The sequence below is a fragment of the Hesperophylax consimilis genome, chromosome 3 (assembly GCF_061612785.1).
Source record: "Hesperophylax consimilis isolate HC1 chromosome 3, BYU_Hcon_1.0, whole genome shotgun sequence".
NCBI lineage: Eukaryota > Metazoa > Arthropoda > Insecta > Trichoptera > Limnephilidae > Hesperophylax > Hesperophylax consimilis.
Window position 1 is genome coordinate 2,094,700 of NC_142838.1, and position 25,329 is coordinate 2,120,028.

General features: G+C 33.6%; 1 protein-coding gene across 3 annotated transcripts in view; it reads right to left on the minus strand.

Annotated features, from left to right (window-relative positions):
* LOC149424825 (agrin-like) overlaps nt 1–25,329 on the minus strand; it is a 236,183-nt gene that overhangs the window by 97,141 nt on the left and 113,713 nt on the right. For 2 of the 3 annotated variants that reach the window (XM_089650820.1, XM_089650819.1), the window contains one exon: nt 10,960–11,196. In XM_089650820.1, the coding sequence (XP_089506946.1) occupies nt 10,960–11,196 (237 nt within the window). Of the gene's footprint in view, nt 1–10,959; nt 11,197–21,812; nt 21,990–25,329 lie in introns of those variants that run through there. The other variant, XM_089650821.1, reaches the window with a different exon arrangement.

A 25,329-nucleotide genomic window follows, 5' to 3' on the forward strand; every position in this document is an offset into this window, starting at 1 on the left:
AAATTATTTGTTAACTACTTTCAAAATAGAAAGATTTGTGTAAAAATTTTTGATCATTTTAGCAAAAAAAATATTGTTTTCGCAGGCGTACCACAAGGGTCCATACTAGGCCCTACCTTGTATATAATATATGTTACTGCAATGAAATTTATTTTTTCTCATGTTAAACATTACGTTTATGCTGACGACACTGCATTAGTTATTTCACATGAGGATTTATTAATAGCGAGTAATTTACTGCAAATTGACTTTGTCACTCTTCAAAAATGGTCACATGATGTAGGTTTAATAATCAATGCTAAAAAAACGAAGCTTATGCACATCAGATCTCCTCATAATAACATCACCATAACTCCTAAAATTATTTCTCATGACTTTAATTGCATTCATAACTTTGTAATACAACCATGCTCATGCAAAAATATTGAACTTGTTTCAAAATACGTATATCTAGGCTTAACAATTGATTGTTATTTTAAATGGGATATACATATACAAAAAGTGTGCACACGGCTTAGAGCTATAGTGAGCAAACTTTATAGATTAAAGTTTTTTGTTCCACCAAATACCCTTAAAATAGTATACCTATCATTGGCGGAATCCCTAATAAGATACGGAATAACTTCATGGGGACATTCAACAAAAACAAATCTTCTTTCAGTCCAAAATGTACAATATTCTTTGGTAAAATTATTATTAAACAGAACTAAATACGAACAAAGAAATGACGTACCAAAGTCATTACTATACAACTCTGTAAATGTATTATCTGTTCGTGCTTTATTGTGGCTTAAAATTGCGAGTCAGCATACATCTCAATCTGAACATAATAAAATAGTGACACATGTTCATAATACAAGACTTATTGCAAACGATGGACTTGTAGTTCCCAGATACCTGAATAAATATGGTCAAAGAACTCTAGAATACCTCGTTCCAATAATTTATAACATGTTACCAAACTCAATAAAAAGCTGTGAATTGACTCACAGAAGGAAATGTATGTTAAAAAAATGGTTATGTGAAAGAATTTTTTTGTACTAATGTAATTATGTGTATATTTTATGTACTTGTTAAAATTGTATATGTATTTAAGAAGTAATTGTTAAAAGAACCCGTTGACAAACTGATATCAATCAGTTTAACGGGACTTAATTGTAAAAAATGTATTTTTGAAAGTTGATAAATAAAAAAAAAAAAAAAAAAAAAAAAAAAAAAAAAAAACGAAACTCGAAAACGCCCTATATTCAATCTTGCAAGGTTAGTAATAACAAAATATTATTAATATCTAGTGGTCACTAAATGAACAATTAATAGTTCTGACTAAAATATGACCATATCCAGAGTAGTTTCAAATTTACAAATTAGAAGCTATCACCAAAGGAGATAAATGTGAAGCCTATTGTAGTTGTGATTGCCTGAGCATTTTGGCGAAAATCGTTTAATTTTACTTTTCACTTTACTTACAGGTCTAATGTTGAACCTGTTTAATTATGTTAATGTTTACTTTTCAATAAATTTTTGAAATGTTTGCCGCTAGAAAATGATGATAAGAACATTTTATGATAACATTTTTTTTCTTTTTTAAAACATAATTTGTGGAACTAATACCACCATTTGTTTGCTTGGGTTGCCTGTAATTTTGGTGAGGTGTTTCATTTAATATGATTTAAGATTTTCACGGCTAAAGTATTTTCGTTATTTGTTTTTGGGGTGTTATGCCGTGTTGCGCTAACTCCTTCTTTAGCCAACGTTTCGGACAGCATTGCAGTGTCCATCATGTGATGGTTTGAACAATCACATAAATAAACTAAACGAATGTACTCCAAAAATTTTTTTGGAGTAGAGTAACGACATAATATTTATTGACAGGCGGGCTTTGAAGTAAACACGTTCCCACGGGAAGGGAGAAAAGAAGAGATCGCAGGAGGGGCAGTCGGTTTTTGAACTTGGATACGTCGACAGCTCCGAGAAATCAATACAAATCAGAAGTGATGTGTGAAATTACAGTTAATTAGTGAATTCAAATGGTGTTAGAAAGTATTGTTGAATATTGAATTAAAGTAAAATATTATTGAACCGGTGTTTGTGTGAAGTGAAAGTGGTTGTAATCAGTGAGGATAGAAATGATACTTATAACAGTGATAATGATTGGATAATTTGTAGAGCGCCGTTTTGTGAAAAATCACCTTAGGGGCGCTAGGTGTTGTGCGATCGCGATTGTGTTATAAAATTGTGTTGATTTAAGCGTGATTTCGTATACGGTTCGAACTAAATTACTTGTCTTAAAAACATGGAAATAATAATGATAATGATTGCGTTTAAAACAGAGTGAACGTATTTAAAGGCAGGAAGTGTTTGATCGGATTAGGGAGGAATTAAAGATTGGCGAGATGGCGTTCTATCCACGGAGACCGTAAACCAGAGAATCAAACAAATCATAAACTGCGGGTTCGAATCCTGACAGAGATTAGGGAGGTACAATTTTATTTACAGAATTATTTAATTACCCTTTTAAAGGCTTAGGGAGGGGATCAAAAATTGAACAAATTGCAAGGATTTCGCTAAAAAGAGAAAATGATTAATGTAATGGAATGCCGGTAGGGAGGAGACCGTAAAACTAAACTGATTTAGCTTTTTAGTGTGTAACCAGGTAAGCTTCACGCTGAGATTGGGAGATGTCTAACTGGGTGAGTTTTTTTTATATTATTTATTAAATTCCAGAGGACGGATTCATCCGAACAACAGAAACCAAGTTTACAACTCCTGCCACCCAAATTAATGTTTCAAAAAGGAATGTGCCCGACAATATTATCTATCAGCTGTGAGCGGGGAACGGGCCAGCGACCTTTTCATACGTAGGCCGATAACGTTTGTTTTAGGGGAATGCTTCGGACCGAGGGTCATATTGAGAATTTACCTACTGCCGATCTGTTATTCTTTTAAAAACTTTACGAATCAAATCGTGGCGTTGTCCCTGCGATAGGTATTGAATAGCTGACGAAAACATTAAAATAGGTACTTATTACAAATTAGGCCAAGCAATATAAACTCGCAGTATAAAAAACACCTATCTACAAAGTACCTACCAAAACACTGGCGTACCATTTAAAACGGCGATCACCACCAGCCGGTACAAGACGCAGGTACAGTCAGTCGAAGGGGAAGTTTTGCTAGCGTATGACCGCCCAAATAGAAAGCGATCAAATGCAACTAGACAGAACAAAAATGAATACTTTTCTTCTGTTATTTGACTTTCTAATTTGATACTTTTCATCTATTGTTTTTTTTTTTTTTTTTTTTTTTTATTTGGTACATTATTTTGTTACAATTTATGTTTTCCAGTAATGTAGGCCTCACTGGGTGGCTTGCCCGTGCTGAGGCCTTCATTTTATAATATGAAAATCTTATCTACATATTACATTTAAAGAGAAGATAGTAAATTTGAAAAGAAAATAATAAATTTAAAATTAAAAATAAAAATACATAATAATACATTTAAAATTAAAAAAATAATACAATGAAAATAATCTTGTGTGTTTGTGAGTGATGTGTGTTTATGTTGGTTTTGTGTGTTACGTGTAGGTTTTATTTTTATTTTATGCTATGACATTTTGGTAATATTGTCTTTTTTGTTGTTTAATCCATTTTGTAATTTTGTGTGTGAATTTATTTTTACTTTCCTCAATTTTAATTTCAATTTTTAGACTGTTGAAAGCTTTTATAGCATGGTATTGGTAGTGTCTTTGTCCAAATGTTGAATTTACTGTTGGAGTTTTAATGTTTTCTTTGTACGCTTGTCTAACTGGTCTGTTAGTGTTATTTTGTGTATGTTGAAATTTATTTTTTTTGTTAAAAATGTAGTTTAGTAGTGTTTTAACGTATAATTGGCGTATATCTAGTACGTCACAGCTGTTGAATATTTGGTCTGTATCGGTCAGTCTATGTTTTTTTAGTATTACCTTTAAGATCGTTTTCTGTGCGGTTTCTATGTAATTGATAGCCGAGTTTGTTGCTCCTCCCCAAGCAATAATTCCATATTCTATTATTGATTGGCAGAGGGCAAAATATATTGTTTTCAATTGTTTTATTTTATATATATTTCTTATGTTAAGGAAAATGTGGATTGTTTTGAGAAGTTTATTTGTGATATGTTTGATGTGAGGTATCCATCTAAGGTTATGGTCAATTACGATTCCTAGATACTTTATTTGTTCTGTTTTTTCTAGAGGAGGGCAATCGCAGATGTTGGTGTTTAAACATTCGTGTATTTTTATGGTGTTTGTATTGTTTTTTGGCTGTCCCGTGCTATTTATACTGTATGTTGTGAATTTTGTCTTTGATATGTTAAGTGTAAGTATGTTTGAGTCTAGCCATGTTTTCACTTGCGAGATTCCCAAATTCGCTATGTTATATACATTATTCCAATCCTTAGATTTGAAAAGTAAAACTGTGTCATCAGCATAGCTAACTATTTCACCGTCTATTTTCATGCTGCAAAGTTCATTTATGTAAATAGTAAAAAGAACGGGCCCTAGTATGCTTCCTTGTGGAACTCCATATGTAATCGGCAGTGGTTTACTAGTATGGTTGTTAATTTTGACTTGTTGAGTTCTGTTACTCATATAACTTTTAAATAGTTGAAGTTCCTTGCCTTTGATACCCATGTTTTCTAATTTTTTAAAAAGTGAATTGTGGCAGATTGAGTCAAAGGCTTTAGCTAAATCTAGATATATCGCTATGCATTTGTACCCTTGATCTAAGTTGCTATGTATATAATCTACTGTACATGCTAAAGCTTCTGTTGTGCCTATTTTGTCTCTAAATCCATATTGGTTATCCGAGATTAATTTGTTTTCTTCAAGGTATTTTATAATTTGGTTTTTTAATACTCTTTCGAAAATCTTTGATAGCGAGTTTAACAGAGTGATTGGTCTATAGTTAGTTATTTCCATTTTGTCTCCGGATTTATAAATGGGGATAACTAGTCCTTTTTTAAGAGTAATAGGAAAGCTGGAGTGTGTTATACTAAGGTTGATTAAGTGTGTTATAGGTTTCAAAATTTCATTTTTTAATATCTTAATGCAATCCGTTGTTATCTCATCTAATCCAGGAGCAATTCGGTTTTTTAATGTGTTTATTATTTTGTTAATTTCCTCTTCCGAGGTTGTTTTTATTGTAAATCTGTGTTGTGTCGGTTTTTTATTGATATTTGATCTATTTGTTTGTGTTAGTGTGTTTGTGTTATGCAATTTACGGTTCGCTAAAACTTTTCCTATATTTGCAAAGAAGTTATTCACATGATTTGCTATAGTTTCTGTATTTGTATTGACATCTAATTTTTTGGAGTTAATATTTAGATTTTCAATAGTATTTTTCTGTTTGTATTTTTGTGTGTATGTGACTTCTTTTAATATTTTCCATAATTCCTTTGGGTTATTTTTTTCTTTTTTAAGTTTTTCGCCATAATATAATTCCTTAGCCACTCTAATAATTTTGGTGCAGATGTTTCTATATATTTTATAGTAGTTAAGTTGTTCCATATCGTAGGGTGTATATTTAATTTTTTTGTGAATTTTGTCTCGTTTACGAATACAGTTTAATATTCCCTGTGTTATCCATAGTTTAATTTTTTTAGCTTTGTGTGTGAGTTTTACTTGTTTTATGATAGTGTTTTTATTTATTTCTTGTGCTAACATGTTATGAAATTTATTCCAGGCCTCCTCCACGTTCTCTATTTGGTATATTGTACTCCAGTCTATTTGTTTGAGTTTTTCTTTCAAGTTTGAGTAGTTAATTATTTTTTTTGTGAATATTTTGTCTTGGTTGGGTTTTGTGTTTTCGGTGTCTATTGCTATCATATTCATGTAGTGATCTGTGATAGTGCTTTCAAGTATATTGACTTTTTAATTTACAAATTGGGATGCACAAAAACAAATCTAGAGTCAAAAAAGGGAGATGGTAATCTCCGAAATAAAACTACCAACCGAACAACTTTTCTCAACAGGTCCCTTTCGAGAGGTAGGCAGCCTCATAAAATTAAATGCCAAAATCAAACCAATTATCCGTTTATACCTACCTGAGAGGGTAGGTATTCAATAGAAGTTACCCATACCTAATACACGAGGATGCTAGTAACCTCATAAAATAATTACTGGAACCAAATACTAAAATACAGACAGTCCTCATCCTAAATTTGGCATTTCGAGTAAACCTTACATATATCTCACATGATAATTGGCTGAATGGATAGGCACACAACTTATCGATAGAAGCAGATTAAATGCCGATAAGATCGTCGTGTGTTATCTATGTTATTGACCTAGAAAGGGATGTAAGTTCCCGACGACGAGGAATTTACAGCGTTTTCTGGAGGTGGCATGTAACTTAGGACCTTACGTGTCACATTTTTGCAACTAGATTCGTGACAATGGATGTCATGGTTTTCTCCTTCTACACTCAGTAAAGTAGATTTTCCTGGAGGTGCAATGAGGTTGGGGCATTTCTGAAATTGGTGAGGAGACCTGGTTTTCTTTATTCTGGCGTGACGGTTGCCAATTTGGAACAAGGGGAGACCCGGCCGGTTCGGATATCCAGACACTCAGATATTGATTGCCTTGTTCAAATTATCATCCATCAGATTTGTTTGGTAAAGAGGAGGAGCCAACTTAGCTTGAAAAAAATCATTTCCGTTCCTCTCCCTTCCCTCCCAAAATATATACATGGATGGCGCCGGCAACTAACACCATAAATTTATCGTATGTATATCACATATATAAAATCTAACACTTTATTATACTCACACTACCCTACGACAGATAGAATCACGTAGCTAGTTGGAGAGCAGGCGACTTAGAAAATAAGGTTTATGAAATGGCTTGAAAACACAGCGGTAATGGATTCAACTCACTTTATCTCAAAAGAACCAAGGGGTACCACACACATACAAAGATAACTAGGTTTCTATACCGAGAAACAAAAAACCAACCCAACGTTCGGTGAAACCTTTTTATACTGAACCGTCACGTGAAATGATTACGTTCAAGGTCGTAGATCACGTAGACAAACTAGGAAGCGCACACTTGAAGGGATGTGTAATAAATAGAGGAGCAAAGGCTTGTACCGACGGCAGGGAAGATATTCCTACCCTGGGTATATACATAATCAAAGCCTTATGGAAAAGTTACCTATGGGACATAAAGAAAATTTATCGTAGAAAGAGAAGAAAGAAAAGTTTGAAAAGTGCAGATCATTACAATCATCAGGGCAGATGTGTTATTTATTTATTTAAGGTGTTTCATTTCATTCATTTGGTGACCACCAAATCGACGAGCAGCACAATTTTGATTTTGTATTCTCAGCCTGTTTTAGTTTTTGATTATCAGCTATCAAATTTTGTTCAAAAGCTTAAACGGGACTAGAGTCATAAAAGTATTCATTTGTATAATATGATAGGTTGTTTAACTTCTTCTGACAACGTGTTTCTACATCTTGTACACCCCTAATTGTGCAGGTTACACTACCATATAGCGATGGGATTTTTTTTTTTAAACTTTGGAAAGCCAAAACTTTGAATTACAACACTAAGAACGGATTGCTTCACAGAATTTGGACAATTCGTAAAATTTTAAAGTGAAATTCAAGTCATGCGAAAGTTTTATTCTTGTTCTGTTATTATTTTGTCATACGCAGGTTTCTCAGACTACTTGAATTGTAAGAGAACTTAACTAGAACTTGAATATTAAAATCAAAATTTGATGAATTCCTCAGAAACAATCCGTCCTAAATTTAAGGATTTTTTCGAGTGCTGTTATATTTTTAAAGATAAGAATAAATGTATTGATACTTTGGTATATACCTTTTTTGTTACTAAATATGATAGTGTTGTTGTAAAATGTATTTTTGATCACAATTCGCTTTATTTCCATTATGACGTCCGAACAGCTCGAGAAGTGTTGAGACAAAAAGTTGATCACCACCTTTAGAAGGGTTGGGCATGGGGTGAGGCGAACCTGGTTAAAAGCTACCGGCACCTGTTATTCTTTCATCATAAAATCCAGGTTTTTTCAAGACCCGTATTAATAATTCCCTTCCTACAGCCCCAACCTTAACCAGAGAATAGAGTACTGTGCGGTTCGATCACGACGTGTCTGTGTTAATCCGGGCTCGTTTATTCTAATAACTAGTATTTCGTTCAAGATACTTAACTTAAATTTGTCGTACCTGCGTGAAATAATCTGCGATACATTGCGAAATAATTTTATCTCTTTCGAAAAAAAACTTATGTTAGATTTAATGTGTTAGTTTTAAAACATAACCCAAATCCTTTGTGTGAATTCATAAACAGACCACCTCCAACAATCTTAAGTGGTGAAGCCAAGTTTTAATAATAATATAATAATATTGGACAATTTGTATAGCGCCGCTTTTGTAGTGTCTATAATGCATCAATAAGATAAGATATATTCATTTATTGTTTAAAGATTTTTTTTTTATGTTTCCAAGCCACGCTTTAGGTCTGAGACAGGGGTGCGTAACAGTTCTACCACAAGACACGGTACAGAGTGCGACGGTGTCTTATTGCGAAGTACTTTGTTCGCAACGAGTAATAGAACAATCGTCCCACCAGTGCATTACTATTTTTGTTATTTGTTTTTGGGGTATTATGCCGTGTTGCGCTAACTCCTTCTTTAGCCAATAGCCAAAAAAAAAAAACTAGTGCATTACTAGTTTTTTTTTTCATTTTTATAAATTTAATTTAATTTTCAGTTTTTAAAACTTTGCTTATACGGCTGGTAAGACAACATTGTGTTAATTGATATGGGTCACATGAGTCAAATTAGTCTGCTTTGAAGACCATACAAATCTCAGGTTTAGGAAAAATTTGTATTTCAAGTTTGTAAGCAAAATGACTAATGTATAATAAACAAATGAATTATACTGAATATAGAGTTTGCGCCGAACTAAAATATTTGTTTATTAATGAAATTAACTCGACAAACTTTCCAATGGGCACACGATGACAAAGGAGAAAATGTGAGATAAGATCTTTCAGTTAGTCAATTTATTTGAAATGTTTAACTAAACTGTTTATATTTATATTTTTATTATTGTTCATGTTATTTCAGTCGATTTTTACTCATTGCATTTCGGAAGAGCTTTTTTATTTTGTCCTTTTTTATTTGTTTCGAATATCAAAGAAGAAGAAATAAGAGCCAAGAAGATAAAGAACAGTCAAGAAGATTCAAAACAGAGCAAGAATAGCCAAGTAGAAGTACAAAAATAAATAAAATTAGGAAGAGGAGAAAAAGTAAGATGATTCCAGGAGAAATGAGAAAAATCACGAAGAGACAAGAAAAGTAAATATAAAGTAATAAGATGCCTGTAGCGATAGGAAAAGCAAAAAAAATGTTAGCAAAGACTGGAAGAGCCAAGAATAAGCATAAAGAAGAACGAAAAAACATAGAACAGCAACAAAAGCAAGAAAGTTGAAACCAGAAAAACAGAGATAAATTAAGAAGAGGACAGTAGTGGCAGGAAAATGCAAGCAAAGACTAGGATAGCAAAGATAGACCAACACAAAGCAAAAAAACTATAGAAAAAGCGAAAGAGAGAGCAAAGAAAAACAAAGAAGCAAATAATAGAAGAACAAAAAAGATGTAATATATAAACTTTATGCAGCAAGTAAAAAACAAGAAGAAGCAAGAAAAGGCAAGCTGAATCCAGAAGAACGAAGAAGAATCAAGAATAAGAAACTAGGATAGCCAAGAAAAATCAAGAAGAAGAATAAAAATGAGAAAAACCAGAACAACCAAGAAGAAATACGAAATGGCTTGTTAAAATAAGAGTATGCAAACAGAAATTAATTCGGAGAGCCAAGAAGAAGCAAGAACAGGCTAGTAGAAACAAGAAGATGCAAGCGCAGACTAAAATACGGAAATAATCAAGAAAGAGACAAGATCCAAGATGAAAGAAGATTCAAGATAAACTAAGAAGAAATAATACGCAAGAAGAGCAAAGAAGGGCTAAAAATAGACAAAAAGATCTAAGAAGAGCAGAGAAGAGGCAAAAAGAAGGAAGAAGAAAAAAACCAAAACTCAATCAATTCCTTTATGACTGTCCAATATTGGCAGTAAATTCCAATTTCGGCTTTTTAGGTTGCCATGAAAAAGAGACTCTTCACAACATGAAATAAAGTACTTCGACAAAACTCTGGAAGAATGGAAGGAAATAGTGAAAGACAAAGTCATCCTTCAAGAGTCAACCCAGAAAATATGTACCATGAACGAAACGGTCTCGGAGAATAGTGACCCGACAGAATAAACAGAAACGGAAGGAGGAACAAAGTAGAAGAGCCAAGAGGATATTATAAAAGACAAGAAGAGACAAGAAGAAGCAAGAAAAGCCGAGAAGAAACAATAATATTCAAAAATAGCCAAGAATAGATAATGAGATCCGAGAAGAGGTAAGAAGAAAAAAAACCAGAAGAAAAAAAAAACAATTAATTTATTCTTGCCCATCCTTAGTTCCAATATTGGCTTATTATGTTCCATTTAACTCCGACCTCGTTCCCATCCTCAAAGAACGTGTTCCAAGTTCTAAAAAAACCATTGCCCCCTGGTGTACCGGTTGCACCAGGATAGGAATGCTCTTGGCTGGGGTACTATGTACAGCTGGAGACGTTCTTATAAATACTCTTTTAAATATGTATTGATATGTCAATAAATAAAAATATATATTTCTGTTTTAATCGGTGTTCGGGGACCAAGCTGGGATTAAACATATTTTACTGATCAGAATAGACAAGAACTTCTCAATCATTCTCTTCCTATCTCCTTCTCCTCAAATTCCCTTGAACCTCACAGAATTCCTACTACATTTTAGGTTACTGCTAGCTCCAGGCAGTTCAAACAATCACTTACACTCACCTCAAAAAAATTGAAATTGCTGAGGACTCACCACACTTGCCGATGTACTTGACGGTGATGTTGGCTTTGGCGTCGCAAGCAGCCTTGCGCATTTCGCAGTGATCACGGTAGTCCTGTCCATCTGACGCACACACGGGCCGCGAACCCACATGGTCCCCATAGCGGGGGCACGAGTCTGGACACGTGCACGCCGCAGAGCGCCCGTCTGGCGAGGGCTGGCAGCGCGCGCCAAAGTCGCAGCGCACGTCGCGACACGGGTCGTTGATCTCTGAAAAAGATGTGGGGAAATTTATTTATCTATTTTATTTATTTCTTTATTTTTACATTTTAGGAAAAGTTGACAGCAAATCCTTAATTATACAATGATACAATAATAATATAGTTAATTATGCCAATTATGAACTTTCCACTGATGAATAGTTAATGGTAAGGTGTACAATGTCATAGAGATGTTCTCTTAAATTAATTTCTTGTTTAGTTAGAAAATACTAAAAAAATGAGGGTGGGGGGGAGGAGAGGGAAATATAGGATAAGGATTAAGAGGCAAAGGACGGGAATATATAGGAATTGAACTTTTAGTTTGAGTTTTGTTGATTATTGAGTTTTTGTTTTATGTCGCGTAAAGTCTAGTTAAAAATGTCAATATGGTAATAATTTAAGTTAAATAAATGTGTGGATCTGTAGATAAATGAGTTTTGTTTGGAATTTGTCTTACAATGAGGGAGATTAAAAGTAAGCGACTGTCTGCTGTTGCGATTGGGAACATGGAAGATCAGGACTATCGATTAAATTGTGTGTAATTTCAAATAACATTACCGAATCTGCTATATTTCTTCGGAAAGTTAACGTCTGTATATTGAAGAACTTTGCAGAGTCTTCATTACTAATATGAGATCGAAAAGAACGGAAATTAAGGTACCTTAAAAATCTATTTAGAAAACTTTCAATTATATTTTTATGTATTGCATAGCCTGGGTTCCACACTTGTGATGCGTATTCAAGGATACTACGAACGTATGATAAATACAGTGTTTTGAAAGTAGTAATATCTTTGAATTGTTTACAGGAACGGATTATGAAACCCAGTATAGAAGATGCGTTAGTGACTAAGTGGTCAATATCAATATGTCAATATTGGTTCCGAGTGCGCTGAGATATCTAGGCTGTCCCATTAGCCACATCTGCAAGTAAATAATTACAACTTTTTCTTTCCAAAAACCATTCTTAATATGGATGCTCAGGCATATATTTGTCTCGCAAAGGACGCAGTGAACTTACTGACCAACATGATTATGGATCCTAATAATAAATTTACGAAAGAACATATCGCTAAAATTATTCCTAGAACCAATGACATATTAGGAACAATTGGCCAAATGGCTGTTAAAATGGCGAATCTTGAGGGTGAATTAACAGCTCTTAAAACTGCAACCCCTAATGTGTGCACCTCCTCAGTTTCACAAACTCAGAGTGTCTGTGATATCCTCGCCGAAATCAAAGAACAAAGTTACAGAGATAAAAATTTGATTATTCATAATATTCCGGAGAATACATCGTTATCTCAGACTGAATCAATAAATAGCGACATAGTGTCAGTGAAAAAAATAATTTCAGATTTAGATATGTCAACATTAAATCTTGACTTGAAAATCTACAGATTGGGTCAAAGGCGTGCCGATAAACCAAGAGGAATTAAAATCGAGTTTCCGGAAGCTAAATGGCCGAAAATACTACTAAGCAAGAAACACGCATTAAAAAATAATATACGTATTTACCAAGATCAGTCATTTATGCAGCGGAAACAATTGAGTGACCTAAGAAAAGAATTGGAAAATAGAAAATATTCTGGTGAAACGGATATCACGATAAAATACATAAATAATAATCCGTCGATAGTCAAATCGAACCCAAAAAACTAAATTCTAAAATAAAAATATTTTATCAAAACGTACGTGGACTAAGAACAAAATTACAAGACCTGAAATCAACCTTACCTACTCTGGATTACGATTCTTACGCTTTCACTGAGACATGGCTGAACAAAAACATTGATACTACGGAATTGGGTTTCTTTGAACACACAGTGTACAGACAAGATAGAAGCAATAGCAATAAAACTAGAGGAGGTGGTGTGTTAATATCCGTAAATAAGAAATTCAACTCAAGAAAACTCAAATGCATCTACACTCATCTGGAACAACTATTCATCATGGTGTCTACCAATAAGGAAAAAATTATCGTTGGCTGCTTATATATACCCCCTTCTTCTGATGCTCAATTATACAAAGACCACTACCTCGAAGCTGAAACAATACGAAGAAAATTTCCAGATGCCACTTTGATATTAACAGGAGACTACAATCTACCTAATGTAACGTGGGACACAGAAAACAATAAAACTTCATGCACGGACAACATCAATCATGGTTCCCATGATATAATCGAGATGTCAAATTTTTTAAATCTCCGGCAGTTAAACTATGTCTACAATGTTAACGCTCGTCTTCTCGATCTAGTGTTTTCCAATTCTTCTTCTGTAAAAGTATCCGCATCTGCTGAAGATATTCTCCCAATCGACAAGTATCACCCTCCTTTAACGATCGAATGCTACAGTTCAAAAATAGAAAAAAATCCATCTCCATCAACAAAATTAAACTTTTTCAAAGTTGATTTTAAGCAAATCACAAATCTTCTATTGTCTACTGACTGGAACTTTCTTGACTTTGAAGAAAACCTAAATGTAATGGTAGACAAATTTTACTTAATTTTAAATAATGCAATTGAATTGTTTGTACCCGTCACTAAAATCACTGTGCACAACTACCCAAAATGGTTTAGCAACGACCTTATTAAAATAATTAGAGACAAAAAAATTGCTCATAAAGTTTATAAATCGTCACGTGATCCTAAAGATTATGTAAAATTTTGTGAACTAAGAAAGACAACTAAAAATATGTCCAAGTTATGTTACAAAAGGTGTATCGAAAACTGCGAAGAATTGGCAGCAGCTAATCCTCAGAACATTTATAAATTTGCGAACATGCTCAATAATAATGACTCTAGTATTCCGTCAAACATGTATTTAGATAATAAAATGGCCGATACCCCCCAAGAAGTCGTCAATCTGTTTGCTGAATTTTTCAGCAAAGTCTATGATACTGCAAACAACTCTCCATTATTCGATACAACTACAGCTAACAATGACAACAAGATCGATTTTAGCCAATGTATATTCAAAGAAAGCGATATTAGAACTAAATTAAAATCCCTTGATATTAATAAATCGGCTGGTCCCGATAACATTCCTCCAATTTTCTTATCAAAATGCTTATCAGTTTTAACATTACCTCTAACTAAACTTTTTAACTTGTCTCTAAAAATTGGTACCTTTCCACAAAAATGGAAAACCAGTTTTCTATTTCCAATCTTTAAGAAAGGAAATAGATCAGATATCTCTAACTATAGACCTATATGTATCCAATCGTCAATCCCTAAACTATTTGAATCTGCTCTGCTTTCTAAACTCTCACCTGAGATTAACAAAGTTATTTCACATCGTCAACATGGTTTCATGGCAAAAAGATCTACTTTTACAAACTTGATGATCTATCAGGAATACCTATTTAATACAATGCAAAAGCGTCTTCAAACAGACGTAGTGTATACTGACTTTAGTAAGGCATTCGACAAAGTCTCACATAAAATTCTCATACATAAACTTAGTGCCCTTGGAATAACAGGGAATATTTTGAGATGGTTTGAGAGTTATCTGCATAAAAGAAAAATATGTGTTAAACTCAACTCACACTATTCACACCAGTTCGAAGTCTTTACCGGCGTCCCACAGGGGTCTCATTTAGGACCAGTACTATTTTTATTGTTTATCAATGATATAACTACGGTTTTTGAAGGAGTCATGATTCTCTTATTTGCAGATGATCTCAAAATTTATAAAACCATTACAAATATTCATGACTGTTACGTACTACAATTTAATCTTGTGAGGCTACAAGAGTGGTGCACCCACAATGAACTATTTCTCAATATTGATAAATGTCAAACGATAACTTTTGCCCGAATCAAAAATCCCATTACGCATCAATATAGCACCAACAACATTTTCCTAAAAAGAGTTGAGAATATTAAGGATCTTGGTATTATTTTTGACAGGCAACTAACATTTGTTCCTCATATAAACGAAATAACCAACAAGGCCATGAAATGTTTGGGTTTTATATTAAGGACAGCGAAAGATTTTAAATTAATAAATTCCTTCAAACTGCTATTCACTGGTTTAGTTAGAAGTAATCTAGAGTATAATTCAACAATCTGGTCTCCATTTTATAAGATTCACCAATTAAAAATTGAAAGAGTGCAACATAAATTTCTGCGATTTATTAATTATAAATTAGGAATTCCAAACGAATATCTTAATTACACTTTCCTCATGAACTTACTAAATTTAACCGATTTATCATTGAGACGCACAGTGTGCGACTTAGTATCTCTTTTCAAAATTTCGAATGGCAGACTGGACGCCATTGATTTGACGAGTCTTATATCGCTCCGTGTACCTACGCGCGACACTCGACAGACCGCTCTATATAATGTTCCCATATCTGCTAACAATTATTTTCAAAACTCACCTTTTATAGTGAATACCTCACAAGAGTCCCAACTGCTCCCGTCTGGAGCCAGTGAGACTATGGCATCCCCAATTGGGGGATGTTGTGAGGCTGAAGGTAAGTGGGGAAGGGAAAGAGGAAGGTGGGGAAGTACCTGGCTATTCAGATCTAGTCACTAAACACGGCTAAAGCCATTTGGAGCAACGTTTCAATTCTGAATGGTGGTCTTACACCAGGGCGATACTGAGAGTATCTTCCACTCTGGAACGTGCCGCAAATATACTATATATTATTTTAATTAATTAATTGTGAAAATAACACAAATCAATCAAATAAAATTTATTTGCGCACGCCGGGTTCGAACCCGCGACCTTCGGAATGGCAGTCCAATGCGTTACCACTGGACTATGCCGGCCGTCAAAAAGACCTATTCAAAGACTTCACATACTCGGTAATAAGTATAGCTCAATTGATGTTTATCATCACCAATCAGTATACAAACTAAAATACAGTATACTAGAATGTTTGTAACAGATTCATAATTTATTTTTTTTTCAAACGCATATTTTATTGTTTCATTAACTAAGCTTTGTTTTGTAAAATTCCCAATCGGGCAAAATAAAGATTGATGATTACAAAGATGGTTTACAACAAACTGTAGTGTTTATCTTTATAATAATAATAACAAACTTACTTGTCTTGTGTGTATTACCTACTTACATTATTGTACTCTTGTAACTACACTATATTTATATAAACTTATCGAACTCATTGTCCAAATTCCAATAACACCGTAACTATATACTTGAATTGTATCTACTTAACTACCTACCTATATCTGTTATATTTTTCTCAAGTTTATGTATTAGTTTAACCTATGTTCTGTAAAATATTCAACCGACGCGACGTACTTTGTACAATAAACTTTGCTTGCTTATGTTTATAAAATAATAACACCATAACAATAACCCTACACATTGTTATGTAAGTTCATACTCAATTTATTATGCTATGTAATTAAAATATTTTATAATGCTACTGAACAACAAAACCCTTAACATGTATATGTAAAAGCCTTCTAGGCGTTAATAAAATGAAATAAATAAAATAAATAAATAAAATATGTTTACTGAAATTCAGTTTACTATCAAGTATAACCCCAAGGTCCTTAATTTCTTATTTGGTAGATAGAGGTTGATGATTAAACTAGTATTCGTGTCTAAATATGTTTTTGTTTCTAGTAAAGCGTTCGATGAAGCATTTGGATATATTTAATTCCAGACAATGGGCATTAACATACGCGTTTAAACGTTGTAAATCCTTTTACAGATTGTGACAGTCTTCGATAGAGTTTATAGGTGAGAAGATTTTCATATCATCTGCATATAGGATGGTCTGCGAGTATAAAAAGCAGTGACCAATATCATTGATATAGATATTAAATAGTAATGGTCCTAACAGGCTGCCTTGAGGAACTCCCGATGTAACAGCAACAGAGTCGGATTTAAATCCAGCAACCACTGCTATTTGACTACGGTTGGAGATATAAGAAGAGAGCCAACGATAAAGATTGCCGTGAATACCAATCTTTCAAAGCTTTTTTTTGTATTTCTTTGGCATTCACTATGTAACAATTTCTAGACATTTTTTGTTTTTAATGAGTTTTTATTATTCACAATGTACATTTGTTACGTATAAATTTTTTTATAAAATTAGCGACCGGTTTCGACACGTCCGTGTCATTAACTAGCTATTTTAAAACTAGCTAACTAACTAACTAACTAGCTGTTTTAAAATAGCTAGTTAATGACACGGACGTGTCGAAACCGGTCGCTAATTTTATAAAAAAAATTATACGTAACAAATGTACATTGTGAATAATAAAAACTCATTAAAAACTTTAAAAGCTTGTTCCACAAGGTTGAACAACAAGGTTTTTTTTACATCAGGTGCCTTATTTTTGTTTTATTTATAATCGTAGGCTTTTATTCATGTTGTCACTTATCTAATCATAGTTAGTTTGAAAGGTTTAAAGCGATTTTATAATTTTTTTCATGTTTTTGAAGATGAAAACATGAAATATTGGTGCAGAGTCAACCAATACTTTTAAATACTGCCAATATTTTATTGTATTGGACGTATTAGTAATATTCTAGAGTATTTGGTATGCGTTACTAGTATAAATGTATACTTAAGTTCTTTTTAAGTAGGTAGCACTATTTTTTCTACACAAAAACATAATAACCTAAGACGTAGGAGGAAAGGGAGTGCGTCAAATTTGATAACTTTATTTTTTTATATACCTACGTGGAATTCTTAGAAAAATTAATTTACCCGAAAAATTATGACTTTATAATTTCTACAAAGGTTTTCTTGTAAAAAATTGATTTGGCAAATCTTCCCAAGTACTCAAATACTAAATACAAGTTGTATTAAACGTCATCAGCATCATAAATATAACATGTACATCAAATATAACAAACACAACAAAATGCCATCATATTTACCACTGTCGAAATCTTTGTAAAACCTTCCATAAAAACTAATGTTGATAAACCTGCCCTACAAATAGATAACTCATGTTTAAAAACCTGCCCTGCCGTTCAACAGTAAATTTTATCATGCTAAATGGGAGAGCAGTTGTCTCGCCTTAACGCACGCAACCATCTTGCTCTCGCGAAGCAAGCGCTCATTGGCTGAAAGAAAAAACCCGCTCTGCCGTCAACAGACAATGAGAGATTTAGAAAAAATACTAGAATTTGCAAGCCTTTTCTATATTAATATGAGACAATGTTAACTAAATAGTTTTATACAAAGATACTTACAAGTTAATTAAATAAGCTCGAATAGAAATAAAATATGTTACACGTAAGATAATTATGTACTCAGCGAAACTCTGAAAATGTTACAGACATTTGACCACTTATCTTGTAGAATATGTCTTATTATAACTAAATAAAAAATATTGCGACGACGTGGTTTTGGCAAACGACAGCGGTAGACAAGGTCTAATATTATAAAATATTCCCATATTTCTGAAATAAACAAATTTAATCCTACAACGTGGCGAGCTTCATAGCAAAAAAAAAGCAAAGCTCGTTACAGGAATTTGATATGATACAAGAGTCGGTGACACGGTCGTAATTAATCTTATAAATACGCCGCAAAAACCGGTCCTTGGCATTCCGCTTCGAGCCTTGGACCGAGCAATACCTACCGCTGTCTGTTCTGCTCATACTCGCTTCGCTACCTGGGAACTAACTCGCTGTATTTGATTTCAATCCGGTTCCCCCCCGCTCCACTTCCGCTGTCTATTGAACCTGCCTGCTAGCTAGCCTCGGAGAAGGGATCTACTGTTGCCTACTGAGCCAGCCTGCTCACTGGCCCCGATGTTGCAGAGTCGTTACCGACTGAGCCTTCCCAACAGCCAGCCTCGGAGAGGGGATCTACTGTTGCCTACTGAGCCGGCCTGCTCACTGGCTCCAATGTCGCAGACTCGTTACCGACTGAGCCTTCCCAACAGCTAGCTTCGGAGAGGGGATCTGCCATTGCCTACTGAACCAGCCCGGCAGCCAGCGCCCCGCAGAGCCGTTACCGACTCAGCCTGGAGGGATACAAGAAGTGCACCCGTTATAAAAACCAACCGTCTTTATAAAGGCGTTATTTTAAAAATGCAGATTACAAATGTCGAATATATGCCTTTCTCAAGACGCAATAAAAACCAATCGTCTTAATAAAGGTGTTCTTTTTAAAATGCAGATTACAATTGTCGAATATATCGTCTTTCTCAAGACGCATTCGTTTATGCAAACATATTACAAGAGTCGATATTTCTTGCATTTTATGGTATTTTAAATAACTCTGTAACGATTCAAATGAAATACCTCAAGTGTTTTATTTGAATCATTACAAAGGACAAAGGTAAATGTGTGCCGGTGCTTATATTTTACAGTTTTTTCTTGTGCAGGCAAACACGTCCCGTACACAAGTGAAGAAAAATTGTATAATTTAATAAGTAACAGTAAAGACATGATTTAAGTTCAAATAACAAACTAACTAACCATCACACCGTTCCTCGTAGGTATGGGCAGAGAGGATAGACTGCCACAGTACTCTGTCTCAGCAAACACACCTTGCTTCATTTACACTCACACCATATCACATATACTCTGATGTTAGTCTTACTCTTAATCTACTCTGACTTTAAAATTAATTGTTCCATATTGTCTTCGGACGTTTTTGGTTCCAGTTTTTGGCAAAAGTTTTTTCCCCAACAATAATAATTAAAGTAAAAATAAAAATTCGCAGAGGTATGTTTCAAACTATATATAAATTCCTTCATAAAATATTTGCGTAACAAAGTGAAGCAATTGGTATCCGCGAAGAAAGGTCCCATAGAAGAGCTGCACCGTCGCTCAACACGGTTAATAATGTACGCCAGCTATACAGCCTGCATACAGGATACAGCCTGCAAGTCTACCGCACAAAGAAATTGCCGCTCAGTGCCAAACAATACGGCTTCTACGTGTCCGTGAATAAGGTTCGTTAAATATACTCAATATTAAGTTCCAAAACCACCGTAGCTCGGGTTTTTACTTCATAATGTGGTTTCACTGCCAAGATAATGGAAATATTCTGGCTACTTCATAAATATTTTAACATTATTGGTTATTTTATACATACAAAGTTAAAAAAAAGGTTTTTTAAAAAGCTAGTAGTATTCATTTTTATATTAAGCCCATGCAAACGTCTAAAGCAAATTGAAATAAGAAAAAATGTATAAATAATGAATATATTTCAAAATGTGTCCATCGATATCTTATTAAAGAAAAATAGAATATATCAAGCAAGTGGTGTATTATATTGTATTATATAGACGGCCTCCGCGGACGAGGGGTACGGCTCTCGACTCTCGACTCGCAAACCGGAGGTCGCGGGTTTAAAATGAATTTTATTTGAATAGTTAGTGTCATTTCACAATTTACTCATACAAAATAATATGTGCTATATTTGTGGAACGTTCCAAAGTGGAAGACACTATCTGTATCGGTCTGATGTAAGACCAGTATTCAGATTTGCCTTTGGCCGTGTTTGATGACCAGATCTCAATAGCCAGGTACTTTCTCACCTTCCTCTCTCCCAACTCCTTCCTCTCTCCACTACCTTAAGCCTCACAACATACCCCAATTGGGGATGCCATAGTCTCACTGGCTCCAGAACGGTTGAAACTCTTGTGCGGTTCCACAAAAAACGTGTTACAATTACCTGGAGCCAGAGCAACTAAGGAAACGTCTAAATGTATGAAAGAGACTGGTGAATATTTCTATAAAAGCGTGTGACTGTTGTGTTCATTTACTTTTAATAACCTTCCTTCCAAGCGTGTAACTGCTCCTAGATATCCCAGTTCAATTCTACCCATAATAATTATTGTTCACTACCTATTCAAAAATTTACTTGGAGCTCGTCATAAATATTCTAAAACGAACAATCACCATAATAATTACTTAAATATTCTAAAACACATAATCACCACAGTAACTAACTAAATATTTTAAAACGAACAATCACCACGGTAATTACCTAAATATTCTAAAACGAACAATCACCACAGTAATTACCTAAATATTCTAAAACAAACAATCACCATAGTAATAACCTAAATATTCTAAAACGAACAATCACCATAGTAATTACCTACATATCTTGATCATTTATGTTGCGAACAACGCTCCCAAATGTGCTCCCGACGTGAAGACTGCATACGACGTGAGGTATCCGGGGGTGAAGGGCACTAACTAAGAAAGATACTACCATCTACATGATGGTAGAAGTAAAAATGATTAACAACTTTTTTCCATTGAAGAATGAGTTTTCAACAAAAATAACGTATCTTTTTTACTTGAACTATCGTGTAACCCCCCGATAATGCACTTTACCCTCGGATCGTTTGCATTTGCAACGATTCGCTTGTTTCATAAATATTTCATCTCACTCATGTGAACAAAATACCATCAAGATGATGTCGTGGTGCCGCTTATAAACTTGTGTCTAATGAAGCACGATAGCACGTTAGTGAATATCTCAGTACACATGAAGAATTTCAATCCATATATTACGCCATAGTTCCCGATCACCTCGATATATTATTATCAAATATGCTTTAAGAGCTGTAATACATTTTTCAGGAAACGCATCGAATATTACCAAACTTTACCGGGGAACAAACTCCAGTTCTATTGAAAACAAATTTTTGACTTACCGTTTGGGAAAACGTAGCAGCTCTCAGTTGTTTCAGGAAAATAAAACGAAATAACGAAGTAAAACAAAATCTGCAGCGCGCTCATTTTGAATCTCCAAAACAACACTGTTTATAAACACGGTAATGTTATTTTTATTCAACAGGAAAACACTTGTTTATTTTTAACAGTAGGTGGTCGTCGTATTGGCTGCTGGAAATAACAAGTTTTAAAATTATATAATTTAATAAAAAACTTATTGTTTTTTTAACCTCGAGAGGAAAATTACGCACATTTACAAAAACAATCATATCAAAATATAGGGTATTCGTTTGTTAAATTTAAATATGTTGTTTAAAACAATGAATATTATCATAATCCGACGAACGATTTATATAAAAAGGAAAAAACTTAATGATTTTTTCAGTTTGTATAGGGAGTAAAGAGAGGTGATTCTACATATCTAGATGTAAAAAGGTTAATTCCTTTTTCGAAATTTTAACGATTTCAGGCAGGAATAGTTGAATTGTTTGGATGAAAAAATAATTCTTCGTTATTAGGAATTTACTTAAAGTTATCAAGAAACGTCCCGTTTTTAACCGTATTACTAATAACTTGAATAGATTCTTAATAAATTAGCGATAGTCGTTTTTTCTCCGTGAAGTCGGTAGATATTATGTATAAGTAAACAAATACGTAAATATAAGTAAACTATTTGTTTCAAAATGACCGTAATAATTCAAGTTTAATATGATTATAAAGAGAAACTAAATTTACCATTTCACAAACCGCAAATCTACCGAAAAATAAATTGAGGAGCACCGGGACCAAATAGACGTTCGGTCTCCTTGCGAAAAACATACGAATTCATCTTAATGAATATCATATCGTTTAGCAATTCTGTGTGCATTGGGGTTGAAAATAAACCCTGGTGTGCGGTAACTCCAAAATGTTGGCGGAAGGGATGCTGGCCATCCGGAAAACCAGATTATCCCGACAGGGATGCTCAAGGACCCTCACGTTAGGACAGTGGCGTGCCACTACTTTACACAAGCTTTTGACACGATTAACTTTTAGAAGGTTAACATTATTTTTTTAATGGCAAAAAAATCTCATCTATCAGAAGCAAGTGGGACAAATTATTATTCAAGTGAAGTTAAGTTGAAGGATGTGGGGAGGGTAAGAAAAATAACTCACCATTATTTAAAAAAATATCGATACAAAATAGCTAGGATAAGGAGGACTAAGTAAACAATATGACATGTATGTTTTTTAAATATTTATTTAACATGTCTTATGAAAAAGTAAAAAATATACAGTAATAATTTTTTTTAAGTACATAAAATGGTTGAAAAGTGCCCGACTTCCCTCTTGGGAATAGGTAACATTCTACATTGCGTTGCTCTTAGAATCCAGTTGGAAAAAATACTTTTTAAATATTCATTTTTACCGAAAAATTGTCGTTAAGCAAAATAATAATTTTATTTTTCAGCTGATCTTCATTTGCTTAAAATCTGAAACGAGCCGAGAGTGAGCGTTGATCGAGGACTGTTCGAATTTAAAAAAATTAAATTGGCACTGATTATTAATTTGACTGTCATCAAGTGACGATAGAATTTGGAACAACTCAAACTAAGAAACTTGATGAAGTTAAAGGAGGGCAGAGGGGAGTATGGATTGCAAAATTAATATTCTGAATGTGAATGCACGCCTCTCCCGGGGGGCGGTACCTGCTCGGATCTTATGGTCACTTCCTGGCGGTATACAAACAAGGACATTTGAAGTTTGCAAATATGTTGATTTTGTCTCGAGAAGGTTATAGAATAATCATAAAAGCAAAACTATTAATGAAAAACATTTCCTACTTACACAATCATTTTCAAACCAATGTTTTCAAATAACATAATAATGTTTAAGTTTTGCAAAATCTCAGCGGGATTCACTTTTTTATTTTTTTTTTAATGCGGTGATATAATAAAAATTCGTTTTTTAATGATTAAATCCATCATTTAAATTATTCAACTTTTTATTGAAAATGTGAAACTCTGAAACGACTTTACGATACGTTGAAAAAAGGAGTTAGTATAAAATATATTTCATTCTGCAGTAAAACCTTTATTACGACTGATCAAGCTTTTATTGCAAAGGGACTAAGGGAATACAGAAATTCAAAATTAAGGCATTAAACCAAAGAGAAAAAAACGTTGTGCGTAAGGTAAGAAAGAGAAGTAGATGCTTAAAACAAATATGATGAACGATACAAAGAGCATTTCATAGGTTTTTATAACAATACATTATCACGTCTTTAAAAAAATACATGTTCAAAGCTCATGATGGGATTGATGTACATTTCACGACGCGACGGTTATTGCTGAACAACGAAACAATACTTCATTACACAGAGTTATGAGCGTTTTACACGATAATTTTATTCATACCGATCCCCATACGGAAGCTTTCCGGATCCCATATTAAAAATATTTGCTTTGAACGACCATTGTTTTCACACTAACGATTTCATACAAACAGTTTACCATTATAGAAGAAATATTTTTTTCAGACGGTAGCAAATCGTCAAAAAATTGCTTATCAAAATACATTATGCCTTTGCCGTTATTGTCAACAAATCAATGTAAATTTATGCAAAACTCATAATATCAAACAATAATACACATTCACAATCAGTAAACACACCGACTTTTTATCAATATTTTAAAAATAAAACGAATTAAACATTCTACATTTCCGCATAATATCGTTAAATTAAAAATGACAAAACATCCGCCATCTTAATTTGTATGAAAATCGACACAAAAATAGTTAATTTTTCATCTAGAATTCATATCTTATGAAACACACGTTATTCTATTAAGTTTATGTAATCCTTACAAAGAGCTTTATTTTCTCTCTCCTAGATCATAATCATATTTATTTCCATGCTTTCTGAATTCTAGAAGTATTCATTTAAAGAGAGAACAGATGTACGATTCTATTAACAATAATATAATTGACCAAAGGAATCTTACGCAGCACATCTGACATACCGGGAACGGGGAACAGGGAACAGACATCCAAACCAGTCCAATCCAGACACATCTTTCTTCCAGCGTCCTACCATAATCTACAAAGCCAGCTTTCCCTCTGATATATTAAATTTGCTTTCAATTCCACAGCAAATAGAAGATGTATTTATTCAAAAGAACAATATGACTGCGACTTGCTCCCCAGAGTGAAGGTATTCTTTGAATGCTCCGTCTATTTTCCTCTCAAGAATTAAGCAAACAAGACGTCATCTTTCAATAAAAAAAGAATAAAAATGATAAGGGTTTTATTTTGCCTACATTTCTTTTCAGAGACAAACAAACATTTTACTTTTCACGGTTTTTAAGACTTCAAATCAAATACTTTAACATAACCCATATTTATCATATTTATCATATTTATGTTAACTTAATAAAATACATAAATTATTTTAACTCTATTTTGTCAGCATAAGTAGTATCTCCCCTTATATAATAATAATAAAAAATGCGTAATTAT